The 23,339-nt window shown below is 41.8% G+C and overlaps 1 protein-coding gene across 1 annotated transcript in view; it reads right to left on the bottom strand.

Annotated features, from left to right (window-relative positions):
* Positions 1–23,339, bottom strand: part of PPTC7 (protein phosphatase targeting COQ7) — a 48,781-nt gene that overhangs the window by 17,559 nt on the left and 7,883 nt on the right. Inside the window, exon 2 of the mRNA XM_029058824.1 lies at positions 2,154–2,333. Coding sequence (XP_028914657.1) covers positions 2,154–2,333 — 180 coding nt within the window. The remainder of the gene's footprint in view (positions 1–2,153; positions 2,334–23,339) is intronic.

Consider the following 23,339-nt stretch of genomic DNA (forward strand, 5'->3'; position numbering starts at 1 on the left):
CCAAGCTCCCCTGGGCTAGATGTTTCTATTCTCCCAATATCCCTCTTGTTGCACCTTTCCTCTCCCCACTACTCCCCTCGCCACCACAGGCCCTGACCTATCTACTATCCTCACTGCTACTGTTCCTCCATCATTTGACAGGTTCCTTACACTAGTAAGTACACTAGTACACTCCCCCCTTCTAGACTGAAATCCCGGTGTGGGCAGGGATTGTCTCTCTCTGTTGCTGAATTGTGCTTTCCAAGTGCTTAGTGCTCTGCACACAGTAAGTGCTCAATAAATATGACTGAATGAACTAGTAATGCTTTCTCTAAAGGCATACTCATTTACACTCCGTTCTGAACAAACAGGGCCTTAGTCATATTTGATCTGCTTTCTCTGAGAAATCCTTACCTTTAAAAATAAAAGGCAATGTGATTTAGTGGAAAGAGCACAGGATTTGGACACAGGAGACCTTGATTCTATTCCTGGTTCTGCCACTTGCCCCTTGTGTGCCTGTGGGCAACTTAAACTCAAACTTTCTCTCAGTCTCAGTTTCCTTATCTGTAAATTGGGGATAAGATTCCAGATCTCCATTCCTCTTAGTCTCTAAGCCCTGTGTGGGACAGGAACCATACACACTCTAATTACCTTGTATTTATCCCAGTGCTTAATGGATAATAAATGTTTAATAAATACCATCATCATATTAGAGGCGTGTATAAGGAGAAGCTGCTTTAGAAGAAATTTTTTCAAGGCTTACAGGTAGAATTTTAAAAGACACTTTTAGCTTTTCCTTTAAATAATTACTTATTTCCAAACAAAGAATTAAAGTTCAAAATTCAGTGAGGGTATCTGTGTTTAATGGAACCCTGTTTGCTAGTATTACACTTAAGGACCTTTCACCTGTGAGCCTTTATTGAAATTCCATTTAATGAGGAAATGGAGAAAGAGGTTAAATGCTTTGTTCAAGGTCTAACGGCAAGGCAGCAGAGGTGCTGAAAATAGAATCTGAATTCCTCCATGCCAACTCCATGATCTATATTACATCTGCCCAAATGAAGATTTTAAAAAATGAATCTTAAAGGGATATCATGAAACAGTATAAAGGGAGCCCTCCTTTGCACAGAAGGAAAATAAAACAGATATCCTGGTACTATTCATATGGAAGTTGATGACAGCACTTAGAAATGAACCCCTTCTCCCTAAAGGATTTTAATTTGAGGGGAAATATTTTGCAATTTGGAGATCATCCATTAGCAATGAGCAGAAGATGATTTTGCATTTACATTTCTACAATGATTGTGGGAGGGTAGCCTTCCAGAGTCATAAGAAGATGTTAGCAATTAGCAAAAAGCTAATGATATCTTTTCTGAAGTGCTCTTTCAATTGTTGGGTAAGTTCCCAGTAAGTCATGAAATAAACATTGTACCTCTAGGGAATAATACTCCTGTAATAGATCAGAAATAGGGAATTTTGCTTCAGAATTTCAAATACAGACATCAAGAAACCTTACTCAGACACCAATAATAGTAATAATAATAATGGTATTTGCTAAGCACTTACTTTGTGTCAAGCACTGTTCTAAGCTCTGGGATTGACACAAACTAACCATGTTGAACAAAGTCCAAGTCCCACAATGGGGCTCACTGCCTTAATCCTCATTTTACTGAGGCCCAGAAGTCAAGTGACTTGCTCAAGGTCACACAGCAAACAAGTACCAGAGCTGAAATTAGAACCTAGGTCATTCTGACTCCCAAGCCCATGTTCAATTCACTAAGCTTTGCTGCTTCTCAACCAGTCCATGTTAGGTTATTTCAGTGAGAATCAAATGGTTCTAACTAAAAAACGCAGAGTTTATAAAAGTCATACAGATTGTCTTAGTCTCTATGCATTCCATGGGAGGTATGGACAACAGAATCTGGATTCTCCTCGTTCTAAAAGTAGCTTTTCAGATTCAGGCAGGTAGTTGGATTTTCAATAATTTGACTCTGACCTCACATAGCTCTTCCTCTCAGTACAAAGTCACATCTCTCTGCCAAGTTTCAGGGGCATTCAAGGGGAGCGTAAAAAAGCTAGATGAGTGGTCTGGATTTTGTTTTTACAATTTATTCCTGGTGGTTTTAGAAAATACACTAAGTCTGACTAAGTCTGTAAGGAACAGCTATTCTTACCAAGCAAAGGTACTTTATTCTGCAACAGCTCACAGTAACTTGTGGTGAGAATTCCAACAGGATTGGTTGGTACAAACCGTCCTTCTTTTACCAAACGTTCACACGTTCGCATTAAAGTTCCTGAGAATTGAGACGGGTCAACTCCATAATCCCTCCATCCTCCTACACCATCTGCTACACCTAAAAGAAGAAAAAAAAAGAGATAGAAAAGATAGTTACTCTAAGTAGAAAGGTTTCTACTAGAGAAAAAAGTCATTTTACTGCAATGAAATATACTTTGTAGATGCTCCATGAGCAAGGTAGAAAGAAATGCCCAGTCCATCTAAGAATCAAGGTGATACCATTCAGTTTTGTTTTTTTACCAAGCAGTTATGACCATTTTGTAAAGCCACTATAGGGGAGCATATTCATAATTTGCTCAAAGACAAGTTTAAAAAACAACAGATCTCTAATCAAAGAATCAAAATTAATTTATATGTAAATGCAAATTGACTCCATCTACAAATGCCCTTCACATTAAAAAAATAAATAAATCTGAAACAGAGACAAGATTTAGACCTGTCCTTGGCACAAACTATGTAATCTGACAGCAGGATACAGCTAGACTTGGGACAGCCCATCAACATTAATAAGATTTCTCCTAAAATAGTGCACAACCTTTTAAGCACCTGTTTGCTTTCTATATGTATATTTAAAACAGTCCATGTAAAACAGAAAGATCCCACCACTAGAATCTTTTCAAGCAAGAGGACACTGAAAGCTATAAAATTATTTTAAAAGAATCTAGGTCCGGATTTGAAAACCCACCCACATTTTTGTCATCTCCTGGAGAACAAGTTACATAATAGGGAGTTGTGGGGAGGGTTACAGTCTGTCTAAAAGTTAAGCCTAAAAAGCATACTCTTCAAAGTGATTCTCAGTTACATTTTACTTCTGAAAAGTTAGTTTTGAAAGGAATCTGGATATGACCTATATTTCATGAACAATTATAAAGGCTATTGAACACAATAACAGTTCTAATAATAACAACTCTGGCATTTGCTGAACAGTGACTGCTCTAAACACTACGGAAGATACAAATAATCAGGCCAGACACAGCCCCTAAGGTTCAAAATCTAACTGGGAAAAATATAGGTACTGAATCCCCATTTTACAGATGAGGTTACTGAGGTGTACAGAAGTTAAGTGACTTGCCCAAGGTCACAGAGCAAGCACATGTGGCAGAGCCAGGATTAGAACCCAGGTCCTCTGACTCCCAGGCCCAAACTCTTTACACTAGGCCACACTGCTTCTCAGCCATAGTTATATAAAATTAATCTGCCATGAACAAGAATTCAACATTTAAATGGCAATTGGATGGCACAGATGCGTGATTTTTGCCAAATGTTAAAAATCTGGCCTAAATCACAAATACCGTGAAAATCTGTTCCTGCACTATCTTTAATTTCCACTTCATATCAATATAGGTGTGAATTTACATTGACTTTATTTTATATCTTTAAGTATTACTCACTAGAGAAAAGAACTTCAGATCATGAGTGTTATGCATAGTCAAGAACAGAGATTAACACTTATACAAAAAATAATTCAAATGGAAATCAGACCTTGGGGGGATAATGACTGAATGTTCCTAATATACCCTGTAAGGAAAACCACTCAGTTCTATCGTTAAGCCGAAGCTGAGTTAATAATAATGATATTAATTAATGTTATAGCACCAAACTGTGCCAAATTCTGGGGTAGATACAAGATCACCAGGTCAGACACAGTCAGTCCCCTTGTCCCATATAGGGCTCACAGTCTAAGGGAGAGAGAGAGAGAGAACAGGTATCGAATCCCCACTTTAAAGATGAAGAAACTGAAACATAAAGAAGTTACGTGACTTGCCGGTGGTCATTCAACAGGCAAGTGGCAGATATGGATTAGAACCTCTAGACTGCTTTGTACACAAGACTACAAGACTATAAGCGCCTTGTGGGCAGGGTTTTCATCTTCTCTTGTACTCTAGTCTCTCTAATAATAATAATAATAATGGCATTTGTTAAGCGCTTACTTTGTACCAGGCACTGTACTAAGCACTAGGGTGGATACAAGCAAATCAAGTTGGAAACAGTCCCTGTCCAGGCTCACAGTTTTAATCCCCATTTTACAGATGATGTAACTGAGGTACAGAGAAGTGAAGAGACTTGCCCAAGGTCACACAGCAGACAAGTGGTGGAGCTGGAATTAGAACCCATGACCTTCTGACTTCCAGGCCCATAAGCTCTATCCATTATGCCATAAGCTTGTTGTGGGCAGGGAATGTGTCTGTTTATTGTGTTGTACTCTCCCAAGCGCTGAATACAGTGCTCTGCACACAGTAAAAGCTCAATAAATATGACTGACTGACTATAAATTTGTCGTGGACGGGGAATGTGCCCATCAAGTCTGTTGTACTGTACTCTCCCAAGAACATAGTTTAGTGCCCTGCACACAGTAAGTGCTCAAAAAACTTTGATTGTTTACATCCCAGTCCTTCTGAATTCTAGGCCTGAGTTCTTTCCACTAGGACACACTACTTCTTCAAGAAGCTTCCCTATGTTATAGAAAAAATGTGTTATATTCATTCAATAGTATTTATTGAACACTTACTATGTGCAGAGCACTGTAGTTAGCACTTGGAATGTACAAATCGGTAAGAGATAGAGACAGTTCCTGCCCTTTGATGGGCTTACAGTCTAATCGGGGGAGACAGACAAGAACAATAGCAATAAGTAAAATCAAGGGGATGAACATTTCATTAAAACGATAGCAAATAAATAGAATCAAGGTGATGTACATCTCATTAACAAAATAAACAGGGTAATGAAATACAGTTGAGCAGACGAGTACAGTACTGAGGGGATGGGAAGGGAGAGGGGGAGGAGCAGAGGGAAAGGGGGGAAAAGAGGGTTTAGCTGCAGAGAGGTAAAGCGGGGGTAGAGGGAGCAGAGGAAAAAGGGGAGCTCAATCTGGGAAGGCCTCTTGGAGGAGGTGAACTTTAAGTAGGGTTTTGAAGAGGGGAAGAGAATTAGTTTGGCAGAGGTGAGGAGGGAGGGCATTCCAGGACCGCGGGAGGACGTGGCCCAGGGGTCAACGGCGGGGTAGGCGAGAATGGGGGATGCTGAGGAGGTGGGTAGCAGAGGAGCGGAGCGTGCGGGGTGGGCAGTGGAAAGAGATAAGGGAGGAGAGGTAGGAGGGAGCAAGGTGGTGGAGAGCCTTGAAGCCTAGAGTGAGAAGTTTTTGTTTTGTGCTGAGGTTGATAGGCAACTACTGGAGGTTTTTAAGTAGTGGAGTGACATGCCCAGAGCGTTTCTGCAGGAAGATGAGCCGGGCAGCGGAGTGAAGAACAGACTGGAGCGGGGAGAGAGAGGAGGAAGGGAGATCAGAGAGCAGGCTGACACAGTAATCTAGCCAGGATATTATGCGAGCCTGTAACAGTAAGATAGCCATTTGGGTGGAGAGGAAAGGGCGGATCTTGGAGATATTATAAAGGTGAGACCGGCAGGTTTAGGGAACGGATCGGATGTGTGGGGTGAACGAGAGAGCCGAGTCAAAGATGACTCCGAGGTTGCGGGCCTGAGAGATGGGAAGGATGGTCGTACCATCCACGGTGATAGGGAAGTCAGGGAGAGGACAGGGCTTGGGAGGGAAGATGAGGAGCTCAGTTTTGGTCATGTTGAGTTTTAGGAGGCAGGCAGACATCCAGGTAGAGACGTCCTGGAGGCAGGAGGAGATACGAGCCTGAAGGGAGGGGGAGAGGACAGGGGCAGAGATGTAGATCTGTGTATCATGTGCATAGAGATGATAGTTGAAGCCGTGAGAGTGAATGACTTCACCGAGGGAGTGAGTGTATATGGAGAACAGAAGAGGGCCAAGAACTGACCCTTGGGGAACCCCAACAGTTGGAGGATGGGAGGGAGAGGAGGAGCCTGCGAAGGAGACAATGGCTAGAGTAACCATTGATTCTATGGGAATTAATGGGTTGTAGGGTAGAGAGTTCCAAGATAATATGAACAACATTTTTAATAAAATATTCCTACATTATGCAACATTTTTTTTAACATTCAGTAAGTGAATAATAAGTGAAAAAAATATGGTCCTAATTAAATGTAATGGCAGGAGTAGGGAAGCAGTGTGTGCTGGTTGATCATGCATGGGTCTGGAAGTCAGAGGACCTGGATTCTAAACACTTACTGGCTGTTTGACCTTGGGCAGTCACTTAACTTCTCTGTGCCTCTGTTTCCTCAATTGTAAAGTGGGGATTCAATACTTATTCTCCCTCCTAATAAGACTGTAAACGTTTTGAATGACAGACACTGTGTCACATCTGATGACCCTGAATCTACTCCAGTGCTAAAGAAATAGTGCAATTATTATGAGTTGGATACTGTCCATAAAAGAAAGAAAATGGGTATGACAAGGAGAGGGTGCGGGGAAGGATCCAGTGCTTAGAACAGTGCTTGGCACATAGTAAGCACTTAACAAATATCATCATTATTACAAAAGAAAATGCATTTATTACATGTATAGATCACTGCAAAACTTCTTTTAACCATTTTTACCTGTTTTAAGCAATTTGTTTGACTGTGCCATATTGCATTAACCTTTAGTGAGATCTGAGTGATTTCTAAACATCCAAAGCTCCTGTTATAAGGAGTTATAAGGGAAGGAGAAACTACATTCCTCAGTAGGCAAAGGGATTAATTCAATACATTGCATAGGGGTACCGGGTTGTTCTGGGTGGAACTAAGCCCCCAGAGTTGTCTTGGATGGGCAAACCAAAGTATCTTTTGGCTCTGATTTTGCTAAGGGAAGTTACGTTTTCTGCTCTTGCCCTGAGGAAAAGGAGAAAGCAGAAATGATCCCGAGAACTACTATCCTAAAAGAGGGAAAGGGCGATCCTGCCTGAATTCAAGAGGTCAATGGTCAACTTGTATTCCTCGTTCAGCCTCACCCAATAGGTGTACTTCAACAGAAAGTAACCATGAGAGGGCTAATGTCCTTGGCAATGTCCTCATGCTTGCCATCTTTGGATACTAAAAAAATTGTTTGTTTGAACTCTTAAGTGCATTTGGTAGGTTCCCTCTCCCTAGAATGACTGAATTCCCTACTCTGAGTCCAAGCAGCTTTTACACTTCCATTGTGGGAAGAAATAGTCCTACCCCTAGGCCTGAATGTATCACTGCCAATAATACAGAACATCCTAAGAAGTTCCATTTATGGTGCAGAATGCCTTCCATTGATTCCTCACTAAAGTAAATATCACAGCATATATGTATATATCCATATAGATCTGTAATCTATTTATATTAATTTCAGTCTCTCCCTCTAAACTGTGAGCTCGCTGTGGGCAAAGACTGTGTGTGTTTGTTGTTATATTGTACTCTCCCAAGCACTCAGTACACTGCTTTGCACACAGTGACCGCTCAGTAACTACAAATGAATGAATAAATGCGAGTGAAGGATGACCCCAGCTACAATGAGTGGAAGTGTGGCATCCTGACAAATAGCAGCAAAGTGGATAAAGCACAAACCAGGGAACCTGATGACCTGGTTTCTAATCCTGGCTCCACCACTTGCCTGCTGTGTGATCTTGGTCAAGTCACTTCACTTCTCTGTGCTTTAGCTTTCTCAATGGTAAAATAGGGACTCAATACCTGCAAGCTCTTAGTACAGTGCTCTGCACACAGAAAGTGCTCAATAAATACGATTGTATGAATACCTGTTCTCCCTCTGACTTGACTGTGAGTCCCATGTGGGACAGGTCTGAATCTGGCCTGATTAACTTGTACCTAATTCCAGTGCTTAGAACAGTGTTTGACACATAGTAAGCACTAATACCATTTAAAAAGCATGATCTACACCTGTACTTTGCCTAGAACAATGTAGTACTGGTTACTTGTGTGTGGGAATTTATAGATATACAATTAAAAAATGAAAATGTACTCCACCAGGTAAGGAGAGTTCAGCTACATCCTAGGCCCTTCAGTCAGAGGGAGTGTTGTGGCTTCAGGTTTTCATGTCATTGAATTAATCAATCTCCTACAGCAACTGTCCTTCCAGGGACTTAGCAAACTCAGCAGCATGTGGTTTAGAGGCCAGAACCTTGGAGCTGGGAGGTTGACATTCTGGAAATCCCACTAGGCTTTAAACATGACTACTCCTCTCCAATTCCAACTCCATGCACAATTCCCCATTTGAAATGGGTGCATATTTATAGTTGCAAGCATGTTTCTGTGTTTTTTTTTAGTTGCTTGCCCATCTTCTCTCAACTAGACCTCTATCTAGCTCTGGGAGAACCAGGACTGGGCATCCTCTTGACCTCCAATAGGGGATACATCTTTATATTACATGTCCTCCAAAATCATTTTATGCATGCTTTATTTTCACCATCAGTGGACTCGCTTTGCAAATGCTCCCCATAAATAATAGGCAGCGTAGCCGAGTGAGAAGTAATAATAATAATAATGTTGGTATTTGTTAAGCGCTTACTATGTGCAGAGCACTGTTCTAAGCGCTGGGGTAAACACAGGGGAATCAGGTTGTCCCACGTGGGGCTCAGTCTTAATCCCCATTTTACAGATGAGATAACTGAGGCACAGAGAAGTTAAGTGACTTGCCCACAGTCACACAGCTGACAAGTAGCGAGGTTTAGTAGTAACAGCACGGTCCTGGGAGTCAGAGGACTATATGCTGCCTATTATTTATAGTGAGGGAGTATCTAATATCTACACTAGTGGTTGACACATAATCAGTGCTTAACAAATACACAATTATTATTATTATCAGGAATAGACTCCAGAGATAGCAAAACAACTTGGCCAGTGGCCAAAATCTTGGTATTAGTGGCAACAAATCTTAAGCATCTTCAGAAAATTGCTCAATTCAAGGGAGGTGGACTGGGTATTTTGAATCTCTTCAACACTGTTTTAAAATAAAAGTAGAAATGAGCATCATACAAAAACTCCTTACCATCCGCTTTAAGGCACTCAACGAGCTCTTCCTCCAGCCTATCCATGCTTCTCCCCAGTACAACCCTGACTTTCATTCAATAGTATTTATTGAGCGCTTACTATGTGCAGAATATTGTACTAAGGGCTTGGAATATACAATTCAGCAACAGATACAGACAGTCCCTGCCCAAAGACGGCTTATGCTTTGTTCCTTCAGTACCAACCTACTCGCTGTACTTCCATCTTGTCCTTTTCTCCATCAACCCCTTGTCCATTTCCTCCTTCTGGCCTGGAATTCCCTCTTCCCTTCATAGCTGTCAGACCACCACTCTTCATAGCTGTCAAACCACCACTCTCCCCACCTTCAGGGTCAGACTAAAATCATATCTCCTCCAAGAAGCCTTCCCTAATAATAATGACAGTATTTGTTAAGCACTTACTATGTACCAAACACTGCAGTAAGCGCTGGGGTGGCTACAAGCAAATTGGGCTGGACATAGTCCCTGTCCCATGTGGGGCTCATAGTTTCAATCCCCAATTTACAGATGAAGGAACTGAGACCCAGAGAAGTGACACGACTTGCCCAAAGTCACACAGTAGAGAGTGATGGAGCCAGGATTAGAACCCGTGACCTTTTGATTCCCAGGCCCGTGCTCTATTGACTATGCCATGATGCTTCTCGAAGCCCTTCCTTCTGCATGTCATATGTATTTGGGTCTGTACCCCTTAAGCACAGTTATATTTACCCCTCTCCCAGCACCACAGCACTTATGGCCATACCCATGTGTAAGTTATTTTAATGTCTCTCTGACCTTATAAGGGCAGGGATTGTATCTACTGACTCTATGGTACTCTCCCAAGCACTCAATACAGGGCTCCGCACAGTAAGTAGTCAATAAATACCCCTGATTTATGGATGGATTATTCACCTCACTCTAAGTGGGAACAGAACTGTAAAGTGGCAACGTCTAGCATTAATCTAGCTATGGCATGCCAAATGAGAAGAGATGTGTCCAACTAGATGTGTCCATTAGCAAAGGTTTACATTCAGATGCCTAAGAGTTAGCACATAAACCCTAGACACCAAAAGAAAACTGGCTTTTAAAATGCATACATTAACACACAAACTTGAAAACAGGTGCAATATCAATTATATTTTATATTTTATATATTCTCTGGAGCTCCCATTATAAGGAAGTTTGTCTTTTATCAAAATTACTAGCTGTATCTGGCCTTGGCTTTCTTACCAATATTCCCTTCTGCCTGTCAAAAAAAAATTAAGCGAAGCAATTAGATTAATTGATTTCTATTATTCCTCATTATCTTTCCGGTTAAAAGAGCAATCTGGACAAGTTTCACCTGCCAATATGGGTTTACTGCCACTGGAGATTCTGTAAAAGGAGGGATTTTGTGTCCTAAAAAAAGAATCTAACTTGAATCCTGCAGACGAGAGGTTATTGAGCCCTATATGAAACTTCATGACCGTTCCCACGCTAAAACCTTCAGCAAACACTAATACTAATTTCGAAATCCATCAGTCTTTCGATCAATAGCATTTATTGAGTGCGTACTGTGTAAATAGCACCACATTAAGTGCTTGGGAGAGTAGAACAGCAGTCCAAGACATGATCACTGCCTTCAAGAAACTTTTCCAACAAAAATATCCTTTGCTCATTCTCCATGTAGCAGCACATACCCCTCACACTATGAATTCAATTACCCTTAAAAGAGTTTGTTGCAGCATGAATCAATTTAAATCCACAATAACTATCTTTAGTCTTCATACTTCTAATTGCGAGCTCGTTACAGCCATTTTCAGATTAAGACAGTACAGTAGCTTTATTTTTTTTAAATACGTCTAAACGGCATTTAAAATGTGTTAAAAATCACGTGTTCTTTACCTAATACCCACAGCCAATTACAGTTTTGAAAATGCTTTCACTTCAAGGCAAAAGCAGTGTCTGCCAAAGTAATAAGGGTATAAATAAAACACCAATTAATTAGCAGTGAGAATTACACACAACTTAAAACGAATGCAATCCTCCACATAAACATAGTGGTCTACCCATGTATTGTAGAGGATTAAAACACTCAAATTTCAGCAGCAAAATAACTTCGAATTTCAGCTAAAAACATCAGCCTCCTTCCCACTACACCTGACAAACTAAATGCAGCCCAGCATCAGGCTCTTTAATAATTTCTGCTTATTAACTTCATCCTTTCAGCAAAACACTCCCCTGCAACCCCACCCCAAAGGTGTTAACAGCAGTCCCATTTTCTAGAAATAAACTTAATTTCAAGTTTACTTGCTGGCACCTTCAACTGTGGTCTCTGGCATCTACTGTTTCTTCTAAAAACACCTTAAAGGTAAGAGACAGATGGTTTTCAGGTAGTATTATGTGTAACAAATACAGGCTCTTCTCTTGCAACTTTGATGATCTCAAAGCACATGACAAACATTAAACTTCACATTTGGTGAAGACGTTTTAAAGGGATCACTTTGGCCATCAGGGAAATGCAATCTCCTGTCAAGTGGAATGGGCACTTGATAGCCAACCGAAACTTCAGAGAAGAGCTTGAGTGAAAAGAACAATTAACTGAGTAGGAATTTGGCCAGCTCACCAGAATTAATCTTAAAATGTCAGAAGCCCTTAAGCATGAAGATATTTGTTTTACATCTACGACATTGCTTAGGTGACTAAACAGGAAGTGAGATGTGTAGTCGTCGCAGTAGTAATATCATTTATTAAGCACTTATGGCATGCAGAACACTGTACTGTGTTGGGAAAGAGTATACAAACGGGAATAAGACAGGATCCTATCCTTCAAGGGGCTCACAATCTATGAGGGGGCTCTCTATTCATTTTTCTGCAGGCTCCCAATCTGCAGGATTGCCCAGGTCTGTCTTATTTGTCCAGCAGGAACAAATAAAGACTGTTTTTCTATGGTCTTCCAGAGACGGGGATACAATTCTGACCATTACCTATGCAAGCATTTCTTTATCTATGAGCGATACTAATATTCAAGAGCACTTCAGGGACAGGTGGAATTCACGCAAGAGAGGCTGTGAAAGGTTTTCCCTGCAGACAATTGTACCAAAAGGTATATATTTTAAAAGAGTATCACTGAGATGGAAAAAACAGAAACTTCTTCAGAAATTCTATTCTGATTGATAGCCGAGTTAAGTTCTCTAGAAGTAAAAATACAGAGACTTCCTTCCTCTTGTTTTAAAAACAAGAAAATAGTGTATTCCCACTGCCAAAGAAATTTCCCCAGAGATCCTGCCTGGCTACCTCCTCTGTGCATTAATCACACAAAGTTGTCATCTTCAAGTCCCTCAATGACTAAATCTACATCAAGGATGCTTAGAAAAATTTCACAGCAGAACATAATCCAAGGATGAGCACACACAAACTCTGAGAAAAATCAAAAGAGAATGGGCATAATCCACTTGTATGATTGAAAGTCTAAAGCACACCAAATTAGAGTTGTAAGATAGTAAAGGGAAAGGCAAGAAGAAAAAAATGGCAGGAACAGCTACCATTTTTGGTTCTGGATTCTCAGCCAAAAACTACGACTCTATTACAGTTCAGCAGATGTAAAAGCTATATAAACTGCTTCACCCTCACATTTTAAAGCACTACGTTACCTTCAACAAAACGGCTCTGGCCACACTGGCTAGGAGCGGAGCCTGGTAATCTTCAGATTGCTAAGTACCATTTAAAAGTTGGTTACAGTATTCAGAGCAAATTCAAAATTAAATAAAGTGAGAAGACAGTGAAGTCTCAAGGTCAACCCGGCCACAATCTGAGTAGAGTTCTTCTGCTTAGGCACCACAATTCCAGAATGGAATCATCTGCTAAAAGTTCAACTGTAACTTTGGTAGCGTGCAAAACTGAGAGACAGAGATGTCCTGGTGTTCATGTGGACTGCTGGCTTTAATTCCTCAGAGGTCATGAATTGTTGAAAGTGAAGACACTGAAAAGGTCATTTCTCTGCCTTGCAACAAGATCTCAACAGATCTCTTTCCTCAATGTGGCATTACTGATCACTAGATGAGAAATAAACATAGACTAATGAGTTAATTTGCTTTTCTTGCAACTGGGGGGAGGAATACTGTGAAGTTGCCCCTTCCCCAAATATGGAGGCTTTTAATAATAATGTTGGTATTTGTTAAGTGCTTATTATGTGCAGAGCACTGTTCTAAGAGCTGGGGTAGATACAGGGTCATCAGGTTGTCCCATGTGAGGCTCAAAGTCTTAATCCCCATTTTACAGATGAGGTAACTGAGGCACAGAGAAGTTAAGTGACTTGTGCACAGTCACAGCTGACAAGTGGCGGAGCCGGCATTCAAACCCATAACCTCTGACTCCCAAGCCCGTGCTCTTTCCACTGAGCCAAGCTTTTTACCTACGAAAGACCGGAAGAGTAAAGGAAGTGTTCTCTGAATCAGGAGAGAATTAAGGAAAGAGGCAGTTTGATTGTACTCCACAAGCAGAAGGAAATTAATTAAGGTGTGTTGGCTCAGAGACAGGGGAAAACCCCAGATGGAGCAGGAAAACTTCCTGTTTCCCAGCCGTCAGAATTAGTCAAGATCTCAGGAGATCAACTCACCATTCCAACATCTTGAGAGGAACCAATGTTCAGCATAAGTTTTGGAAGAAATTTGCTTAAAATTAAGCAGAACAGGGAGCATTCACCTTTTCTTTAGTAATTCTCTTTGGTGCTAGTTTTATAATAATTATAATAATAATGGTATTTGTTATGCACTTACTATGTGCCAAGCACTGTTCTGAGTGCTAGGGTAGATACAAGGGAATCATGTTGTCCCACTTGGGGCTCACAGTCTCAACCCCCATTTTTATGGATGAGGTAACTGAGGCACAGAGATGTTAAGGAGCTTGCCCAAGGTCACACAGCAGACAAGTTGCAGAGCTGGGATTAGAACCCACTTCCTCTGACTCCCAAGCCCGTACTCTTTCCACTAAGATGCTTCTCATGCCGCTTCTTCTTTATAATTTGCCCAAGGAGGCCTTTGACAAACGCCATTTCTACTGATGGTGATGGAGGGAGATTAGTGCCCATCCAAACTTAACAACAACTCAGGCACTCGTTAAGTGCTTACTTTGTGCCAAGCACTGTATTAAAGATAATCCTACATGGGGCTCACAGTCTAAGTAGAAAGAAGAACAGGGAATTGAATCCCCATTTTACAGATGAGGAAACTGAGGCACAGAAGTTGAGTGACTTGCTCAAGGTCACATAGCAGGCAATTGGCAGAGCCAGATTTACAACCCAAATCCTCTGATTCCCAGGCCTAGGTTCCTTCCACTGGTTGAAGCTGAATCTCATAAAAGACAAAAGCCTGGAGCAAAATTGAGGATAATCTCTTAGGAGACACTCCCAGTTCTTCTACATCACTAGGGCTCTATTCTTGCAAAACTTGGGGTAAAGGAAAACCGGCACGGTAGTACTCACCCGGCCCGGCGACAGGCTCTAATGCAGAAACAGTTCCTTCTATGAACAGGGCAGGTCAAGCCCCAATAGGCTCTTGCTGCCAGAGGAACATTCTCTAATCGCTTCCAGTCAAAAGGGGTTCCTCAAATACTCAAAATGACAAAACTGGGTGTACCAGGATATTTGGGAAATGGATTTGGTACTATTGTATTGGATAATTAAAATCAATAATGGTAGTTATAGTTGAAGCTGAGTCACCCACTTGTATATGACCCTTGGACCTTTAAGTTGGCACAGTAACAACTGGCATTTCAGTGTCAACCCTACCTTCTGCTTACAAGAATCAACTCAGAATTCAGCACCTAAAGGTTAACCTATTTATGACAAACACGCCTTGTATTTCTGACTGGATTCCAAAAAGGAGGTTTCTTCTCCCTGGTTTCCTCATTTCCCTCTATAAATACAAGAGCTGGTCCGAATTAAAATATCAATCTCTGGAATAGGTCAAAAGTCATGTTTAGAATTAGCACTAAGTATCCTGGCACTTTTATGTTAATACAAAAGATGTGGCTCAGTTCATTATGGGAAGGCATGCAATTTAATTACAAAGCAACTCAGCAACACTAATTGTATTTTAAGAGTATAAAATAAACAAGTATAACAACATAACTCAGCAGTCTAGATTGCCTAAGAGAACCAACAATTTTTACAAAATTTGGCTAATTGAAAAGACACTTATTTTTTGTCTAAATAAAGTGGACTCTCCTCCTTCACTTGGAAAAAACACGATTTTGTGAAAGGCAACTTTGAGTCAGTGATTCCAAAAGGTCAAAGCAGAGGAATGAGAGTATAGTAAACTGGACTCTAGGGACACTGCCAATTACATACTTGCCAGGAACCTCCTACCATCAGCTCTCCCACAAGCCCTTTGTTGGGTAGGGATTGTCTCTGTTGCTGATTTGTACTTTCCAAGTGCTTACTACAGTGCTCTGCACACAGTAAGCACTCAATAAATATGACTGAATGAATGAAAATGTATCCTAAATATGACAGGAACAAAGCAGATGCAAAATGTTATTACCAAAAAAGTCTGCCAATAATGGCAGGGAGGATTCCCATGGAACTTCAGGTAGGCCCAAGGCTCTCAAAGTCCTTCTTCTAGATCATCAATTACGAGCATTAAGGGCCTGTGTGCAGAGCACTGTGCTAAGCACTTGTGAGAACAATAGAATTAGTAGATAGAATCCTTGTCCTCAAGGAGTTTACAATCTGGAGGGGAGGTGGATGACAACTATGACAGGATGGGGAGGAGAGAGATGGACCATGAACTAAAATAGATTATACATAGGAGGAAGAAATAAAGTTTATAAGATATATACATAAGTGCTGGGGGCCAATGTGATATTCAGTGTTAAAGAGATATGAAAGTACTGAGGTGGAAGTTGTGCAGATATAAAATGGGGACACTGGAAATCGACCAGGAAGACCTGTTAGGGAAGATATGTGTGGTGACAAGATGACTATCTTGTATGCTTTGACACGGGGAGCAACAAGGCCAAAGGACATTTTAGAGGAGAAACTGTATTATCTTTCTGAGGACTTCTAAGGACCTGCCTGAATTGTTGGAGAGGAACCGAACTGCTTTGCAGAGGGCTTAAAGAGGGGTTAAATTGCTCTGCTGGGCGGGGAAAAAGACTGCTGGATGAGGCTATGCCTGTGGGGGAATGAGAGGGGTGGGGGGTGGGGGAAGGAAGTTGCCTTCCCCTCTGGCTTACCCAGTAACAAGTGGAAGACAGCAAGCAATCCTGAGCAGGCCCCTTGCTGCAACCTCCCCTCAAGAACAATGGATATAAGGGGGAAAGAAGTGGCCTTCTGCCCCTCGTGGAACCACCTAAGCCATGCACTAAGACACCTTTGACAAGCTGTGAGCAGTCTGACTTGAAACTCCTCCAACATGGGCTCATTTTCACCAAGACTTGGGGAAAACCAGTTGGATTGGTAACTATAGGTGTTATGCTGTGTGTGTGCCGGTGCATGCACACCTAACCCCTGTTTTAATAAAATAAAGCTTTCCGCTGAAAGCAACTGATACTGTGGGGGAGCGCTCCCCAGCCGTAGCTCATGACAATATGATTTAAGGAATGTTTGAAGATGGGGAGAGCTTTGGCCTGTCAGATATTCATTCATTCCATCGTATTTATTGAGCACTTACTGTGTGCTGTGTAGGCGCTTGGATATGAAGGGAGATGGTGTGAGGAAGTGGTGTCATGGAGTACTGAGTGAGGAGGATGAGGGAGAATAAGTAGGTGGGCTTAAGAAGAATGAAGAATGCGAACTGGGGTGTGGTGGGAGAAGATAGGAGGCAAGAAGGGGGTGAGGGCTTATCTACTGCCTTACAGTCAATAGTCCTGAGTTTCTGGTTGATGCAGAGAGGGATGGGCAACCACTGGAAGCTTTGGAGGCCTGAGAAGACATGTGCCAAACGGTATTTTAATAATGATCAGAGAGCAGAGTGAAGTATGGACTTGTCAGGGGAGAGACTCTCCAGTCTTCCCCATGGAGGAAGAGAGATCAGCCAAATGCCTGGGCCAGAGTGGGAGCCATGTCAATGGAAAACAAATGGATCCTACTGGGCCACCAACCACCTTAGTGCTCATATCTACATGCTATTTTTTTAGGTAATGAAATAAGAATAATGATTGTATTTATCAAGAACCAAGCACTGTGTTACATGCATTGGGGTAGATACAAGACAGATTGGACACGCATCCTGTCTCACACAGGTCTCAGTAGTCTAGTGGGAGGGTGAACAGGTACTTTATCCCCATTTTACAAGTGAGGAAACTGAAACACAGAGAAGCTAAAGAAGTTGCCCAAAATTACATGGCAGGAAAGCAGCAGAACCAGGACTAGAACCCAGGAGTCTTCTAACTCCAAGTCCTACACTCTTTCCATTAGGCTTCCTTAATGAACTGTATCTTCGCCCTTACTTGCCTTTTGTATACTCAGCAATTTACATCCTCTAGTCCCCTTCATTAGATTGTGAACTCCAAGAACAGGAATGGTGTCCTTTACTTTGGCATATTTCCAAACATCTAGTATCGCCTCCTACACAAAATCACAATAGGACCCAGTAAACACTTCTTTCAGCCAGGGGGAATGGGGAATAGTTCCACTGATAAATCTGACCCCGACCCCTCCCCAACACAGGACAATTGCTCCTCTCCTACTTTCCCCACTTCTCCCAATGATTGGCTCTGTGAAGATGCCACAGGGTGGGAAGAGTAGGGATTGATTACGGTGTTGATCACTATTCCCATCCCACGTACCACCCACCATCTCAATTGCCAGGCAGTAAAGTAGGTGGGCCTGTTTAATGGTTAAGTCAGGAATGGGTCAGGACTGCCTAACTAAAGAGGTCACCCTTTGGGGGTAGGAACTCTAAAAGGCCAAAAAGTTGCAAGTCCTAACTTTATATGTTGAGTGATGGGGTAGTAGGGTGCAGGGAGATAGGTGGGATAGGGGCTGGGAGGAGGCAAGCTACCAAGAGCTAAATAGGCCAGAAAGACACAATTTTGGATCTTTTCCAAGACTTGTGATGAGTCAAGTTGGGAATACAGCTCAAAAAACTGTAGGGGTGACTGCCCACAAGGAACTGACACCTAATGGTTAGCAAACCATTAGAAATCTGCACCTACCATATAGTGTTTATCCTAAATAATATCATCAATCAATGGTATTATAAACTGAGCAGTTTACTATGTCTTTGGAAGAGTACAATAGATTTGGAAGATACAATCCCTGCCCTCAAGGAGCTTCAATCTAGTGGGTGAAGACATGTATCAAAATAAATTACAGAGAAACAGCAGAGTCCAAGGATCTGAACTTAAGTGTTGTGGGGCTGAGGTAGGCATTAAAGTGCTCATGACATTATACTGATACTGATAACAGGGTCTCTCAATGGACGGGAACCAAGATGAAGCAGCCATTTTCACAGTGTAGAGTCCCTGTGCTAGTCAATAAGAAACATTAAGTTCTTAAGTTATGCTGTATTGTCATGACAGGAGAGTCCATATGAAAATCCAAGTCCTGTTTAAAAATGCACTGCAATGAAAGGGGAGTTTTAAAAATGGGATGGTCAACCAGATATGCTTACATTTTTAATCACGGACAACATTAAATGATCACAGATGGATTTCAAATACAGGAAACCTGTGTTTTGGATTTTACCGTTTCCATTAAAAATAGGTTGAGACTACTAAGAATGCCATTTTTAGGTAAGCAAAATCCTGATTTGAATGACAAATCAAGAAAGACTGAAAAGCAATCACAGAACTTACTTCTACTGATCTTCTACTCTTCTACTACTAGCCCTGACAAAAATGTTACAAAAATTCAATTAGTCAATCAACTCTATTTATTGAGCACTTACTGTGTACAAAGCACTATACCAATTGCTTGGGAGAGTACAATATAACAGAGTTTTGTTTTTTTTACGGTATTCATTAAGCATTTACTATGTGCCAGGCACTGTACTAAGCATTGGGTAGATGTAAGATAATCAGGTTGGACATAGTCCCTGTCTCACACTGGGCTCACAGCCTTAATCCCCATTTTACAGATGAGGGAACTGAGGCACAGAGAAGTTAAGTGATTTACCCAAAATCACACAGCATACAAGTGGCTGAGTTGAGAGTAGAACCCAGGTCTAACTCCCAGGCTTGTGCTCTTTCCATTATGCCACGCTCCTTGTTCCATGCCCAAAAGGCGTTTAAGTGTAGAAGTGGAGACATTAAAATAAATTATAGATATGTAAATAAGTGCTGAGGGACAGAGGATGGGGTAAATAAAGGGTACACAACTGCAAGGGTGACACAGAAGGCAGAAAGAGTAAGGGAAATGAGGGCTTATTCGGGGATGGTCTCTTGGAAGAGATGTGATCTTAATAAGGCTCTGAGGGTGAGGAAAGTGACCATCTGTCAGATATGAAGGGAGGAGGGAGTTCCAGGCCAAGGGGAGGATGTTGGCAAGGAGTCGGCAGTGAGATAGACGAGACTGAGATACAATGAATAGGTTAGTGTTAGAGAAGAAAAATGAGTGTGCTTGACTGTAGTAGGAAATCAGTGAGTCAAGATGGGAGGGGCAAGGGGCTTTAAAGCCAATGGCAAGGAGTTTCTGTTTAATACAGGGGTGAATGGGCCACCACTGGAGGTTCTTGAGGAGTGGGGAAATATAGATTGAAATTTTTTAGGAAAGCAAAGTGAACTAGGGACTGAAGTAGGGAGAGAGAGGAGGACGGAAAGTCAGCAAGGAGGCTGATGCAGTAGTCAAGGTGGGAGAGGATAAGTGTTTGGACAAGTGCAGCAGCAGTTTGAATGCAGGAAAAAGAGCAGACTTTAGCAAGTTGTGAAAGCAGATCCAACTTGATCTGGGGACATGTTGAATATGTGGGTAGAAAAGCAGCACGGCCTTAGTAGGTAGACCATGGGCCTGGGAGTCAGAAGGACCTGGCTTCCAAACTCAGATCCACCACTTGTCTTCTGCATGACCCTGGGCAAGTCCCTTCATTTCTCTATGCCTCAGTTACCTCATCTGTAAAAAGGGGATTAAGATTATAAACCCCATGTGGGACAGGGACTATGTTCAACCTGATCATTTTGTATCTACCCCACTGCTTGGAACAGTGCCTGAGACAGTGTAAGTACTTAATACCATTTTTAAAAAAAAGAGTTGAGAATAATGCCAAGTTTAGGGGCTTATGAGACAGGGAGAATGGTAGTGCTGTCTACAGTGACGGGGAAAGTCAGAGGGAGGACAGGGACTGGGTTTGTAGAGTTTTGATTTGGACATGAACTCTGCTAAAAGATGGCAAATAAGCTTGTTTAAGTTGATGTGGAATAATGCTGGCTAATTTATCTAAATTATTAAATGTTTCATGATGGACTTATTAACTTTTACTATGCTGTTATAGATAAAATGAGAACTAGTCAAAAGAACACAAGGGGAGTCAGAAAACCTGGGTTTTAGTCCTAACTCTTCTCCAAGCCTAACAAACCTTGGTCAAGTCACAACCTCTCAATCTCAGTTTTTACACCTGTTAAATGGGAAAATAAATTTTCTCACTATTTCACAGGGATGTTGAGGATAAAATGAAAATGTGAAAGTCCTTTGGAAAAACAAGTGCCATAAAATTTTAAGTATTAATGTTAATAATGGTAATTATAAATAAGCCCTATTTTATCCAGCTCCCTCTCCCTTGTGTGTCATCTATGAACTTGGATGCATGACTTTTGGGCATTTGATATTTGTTCCACCTGCAACCCCAAAGCACTTATGTATATATCTTTAAATTCTACATTATAAATTATTTATTTATATTAATGACTATCTCCTCCTCTAGACTGTAAGATCATGGTGGGCAGGAAACCTGTTTACCTACTCTGTTGTACTGTGCTCTCCCAAGTACTTACTAGAGTGCTCTGTATATAGTGAGCACTCAATAAATACTACTGATGATGGTGTTAAACAATATCCATTTATCTGATTCATCTTTGTTTCTCCACAAACAAAAACTGAAAACATCCCATTCTAATCTGAGAATGCTACATTTATCTTTAACCAGCCTGTACTGTCTCCCTTGAAGATTCTTTTTCCTTCTTAGGCTTTAATCTGTTAGGCAAGAGATTTGCCCATTCTGCTGCCTGCCAAGCAAGATACTTGGCCTATCCATCTTCTTTCTGCATCTTATTCAACTGGCACTTCAAACTTTTATATCTTTTCAATTTCTGCACAGGAAGGGAGTTTCGCCTAGAGGAAGAATGTGGGACTGGAAGTCAGGTGAACAAGGTTGTAATCTCAGTTCCGCCAGTAACTTGTCATATGGTCTTCAGCAAGTTGCTTAACCTCTCTGGGCCCTCCATTTCCTCATCTGTAAAAGGGGGAGAAAATACCTCCTTTTCCTAGCTCACGGATTGTGAGTCCCAGCTGGGCCAGATAAGATTATCTTCTATCTACCCCAATATGTGGCAAAAAGTGTGCACTTAATAAGTGCCATCATTATTTTCACACTGCACTTGAGCCATCCCATTGCTCTCTGTGTTTCAGTTAGCTTAACTTCAGACTTCATCTCAATCAATGATATTTATTGAGTGCTTACCATGTGCAGACCACTGTACTAAGCACTTGGGAGTATACAACAGAATTAGGAGACACGTTCCTTGCCCATAACGAGCTTAGAATCTAGCATGGAGTTTACAGTCTAGAGGTCTTCCATGATCCAACAGCAAGAGCAGTGGGCAGCAGGGAGAAAGGCAGAAACTTCCCCATCATTGTTGACACCATCACCAACCTTCCTGCCTCACAAGCCTGCAACCTTGGCATTATCCTTGAGTCATCTCTTTCCTTCAACCCACACAGTCGTCAGTCACTAAATCTTATCCTTTCTATCTGTAAAACATCTCCTGAATTTGGCCCTTCTCCATCCAAACTGTTACCCCCCAGGTCACCCCTTGCCACATCCCTTCTCAACTTCCACATCAGTCTCCTCGCTGAGCACCCTGTCTCCAGGATCTCCCCTCTCCAGTACATTCTTCACTCTTTGGGTAATAATGATTATAATAATAATGGTACTTGTTAAGCACACACCTCGTGCCAAGCATTGTACTGGGGTAGATAGAAGATAATCAGGCTGGACACTGTCCCTATTCCATGTGGGGCTCACAGTCTAAGTATCATTTTCCTGGGAGAAAAAAAAATTCTGTGCTCATCTCCTTGCTCCTCAGACATATCTCTGCATCAATCAGAAAATCCTTGCCAAGGGCTTTGAAAAGGCAAGCACCTCTCTCCCCTTTACTTCTCCTCTTCACTCCTCTCCTGCTACAGCCCAGCTCCTCTAATACCAACCTACTTTGTCTCTCACTCTTGCCTCACCTGCAATTGACCCCTTGCTCACAACCTTCCTCCTGCCTGGAACCCCGAAGAGAAATACCCCCATTCTCAAAGTCCATCTAAAATCATATCTCCAACACAATCTCTCCTCACTATACTGCCAATCTCCCACCTGCTTCTTCCCTCCCTAATGCTTCACCCACACACTTCATCCCACTCCCTAAGTCCCTGGGTACTCAACCCACCAGCCCCCATAGCATCTAAATACAAAGCCTTGTATTGGACTCGTTATCCTTACCGGTTAATTATTTTACTGTCTGTCTCCCCCACTGGACTGTAAGCTCCTTGAGGGCAAGGGCTGTGTCTACCAACTGTACTATACTCTCCCAACTGCTCAGTAAAGTGCTCTGCATGAAGTGCTCAATAAATACCAATGATTTGCTTCTTCACTGAAAACTGACCATCCAGTTCTATTAATAGTTACTGCAGGTCTGCTTAGTGCAGGGCACTGCACTAGATGCTTGAAAAGCACCCTCTAGACTGTGAGCTCCTTCTGAGCAGGGAACATGTCTACCAACTCTGCTATCAACTGTTTTATTATACTCTCCCAAGCGCTTAGTACGGTAGTCTGCCCAAAGTAAGCACTCAATACACCTGATTATGTCTACCAACTCTGATATATTGTACTCCCCAAGCGTTTAGTACGAATGCTCGGCACACTTCGATTCCTCTAATGCTAACCTCACTGTGCCTTGATCTCATCTATCTCGCCGTCGACGTCTCACCCTTACTCCTCATACCCGACAGACGTCGACTCTCCTGGGGGTTCAAAGGCTTACTGAAGGCACATCTCCTCAAAGAGAACATC

Source organism: Ornithorhynchus anatinus, chromosome 2 (assembly GCF_004115215.2).
Source record: "Ornithorhynchus anatinus isolate Pmale09 chromosome 2, mOrnAna1.pri.v4, whole genome shotgun sequence".
NCBI classification, from domain to species: domain Eukaryota; kingdom Metazoa; phylum Chordata; class Mammalia; order Monotremata; family Ornithorhynchidae; genus Ornithorhynchus; species Ornithorhynchus anatinus.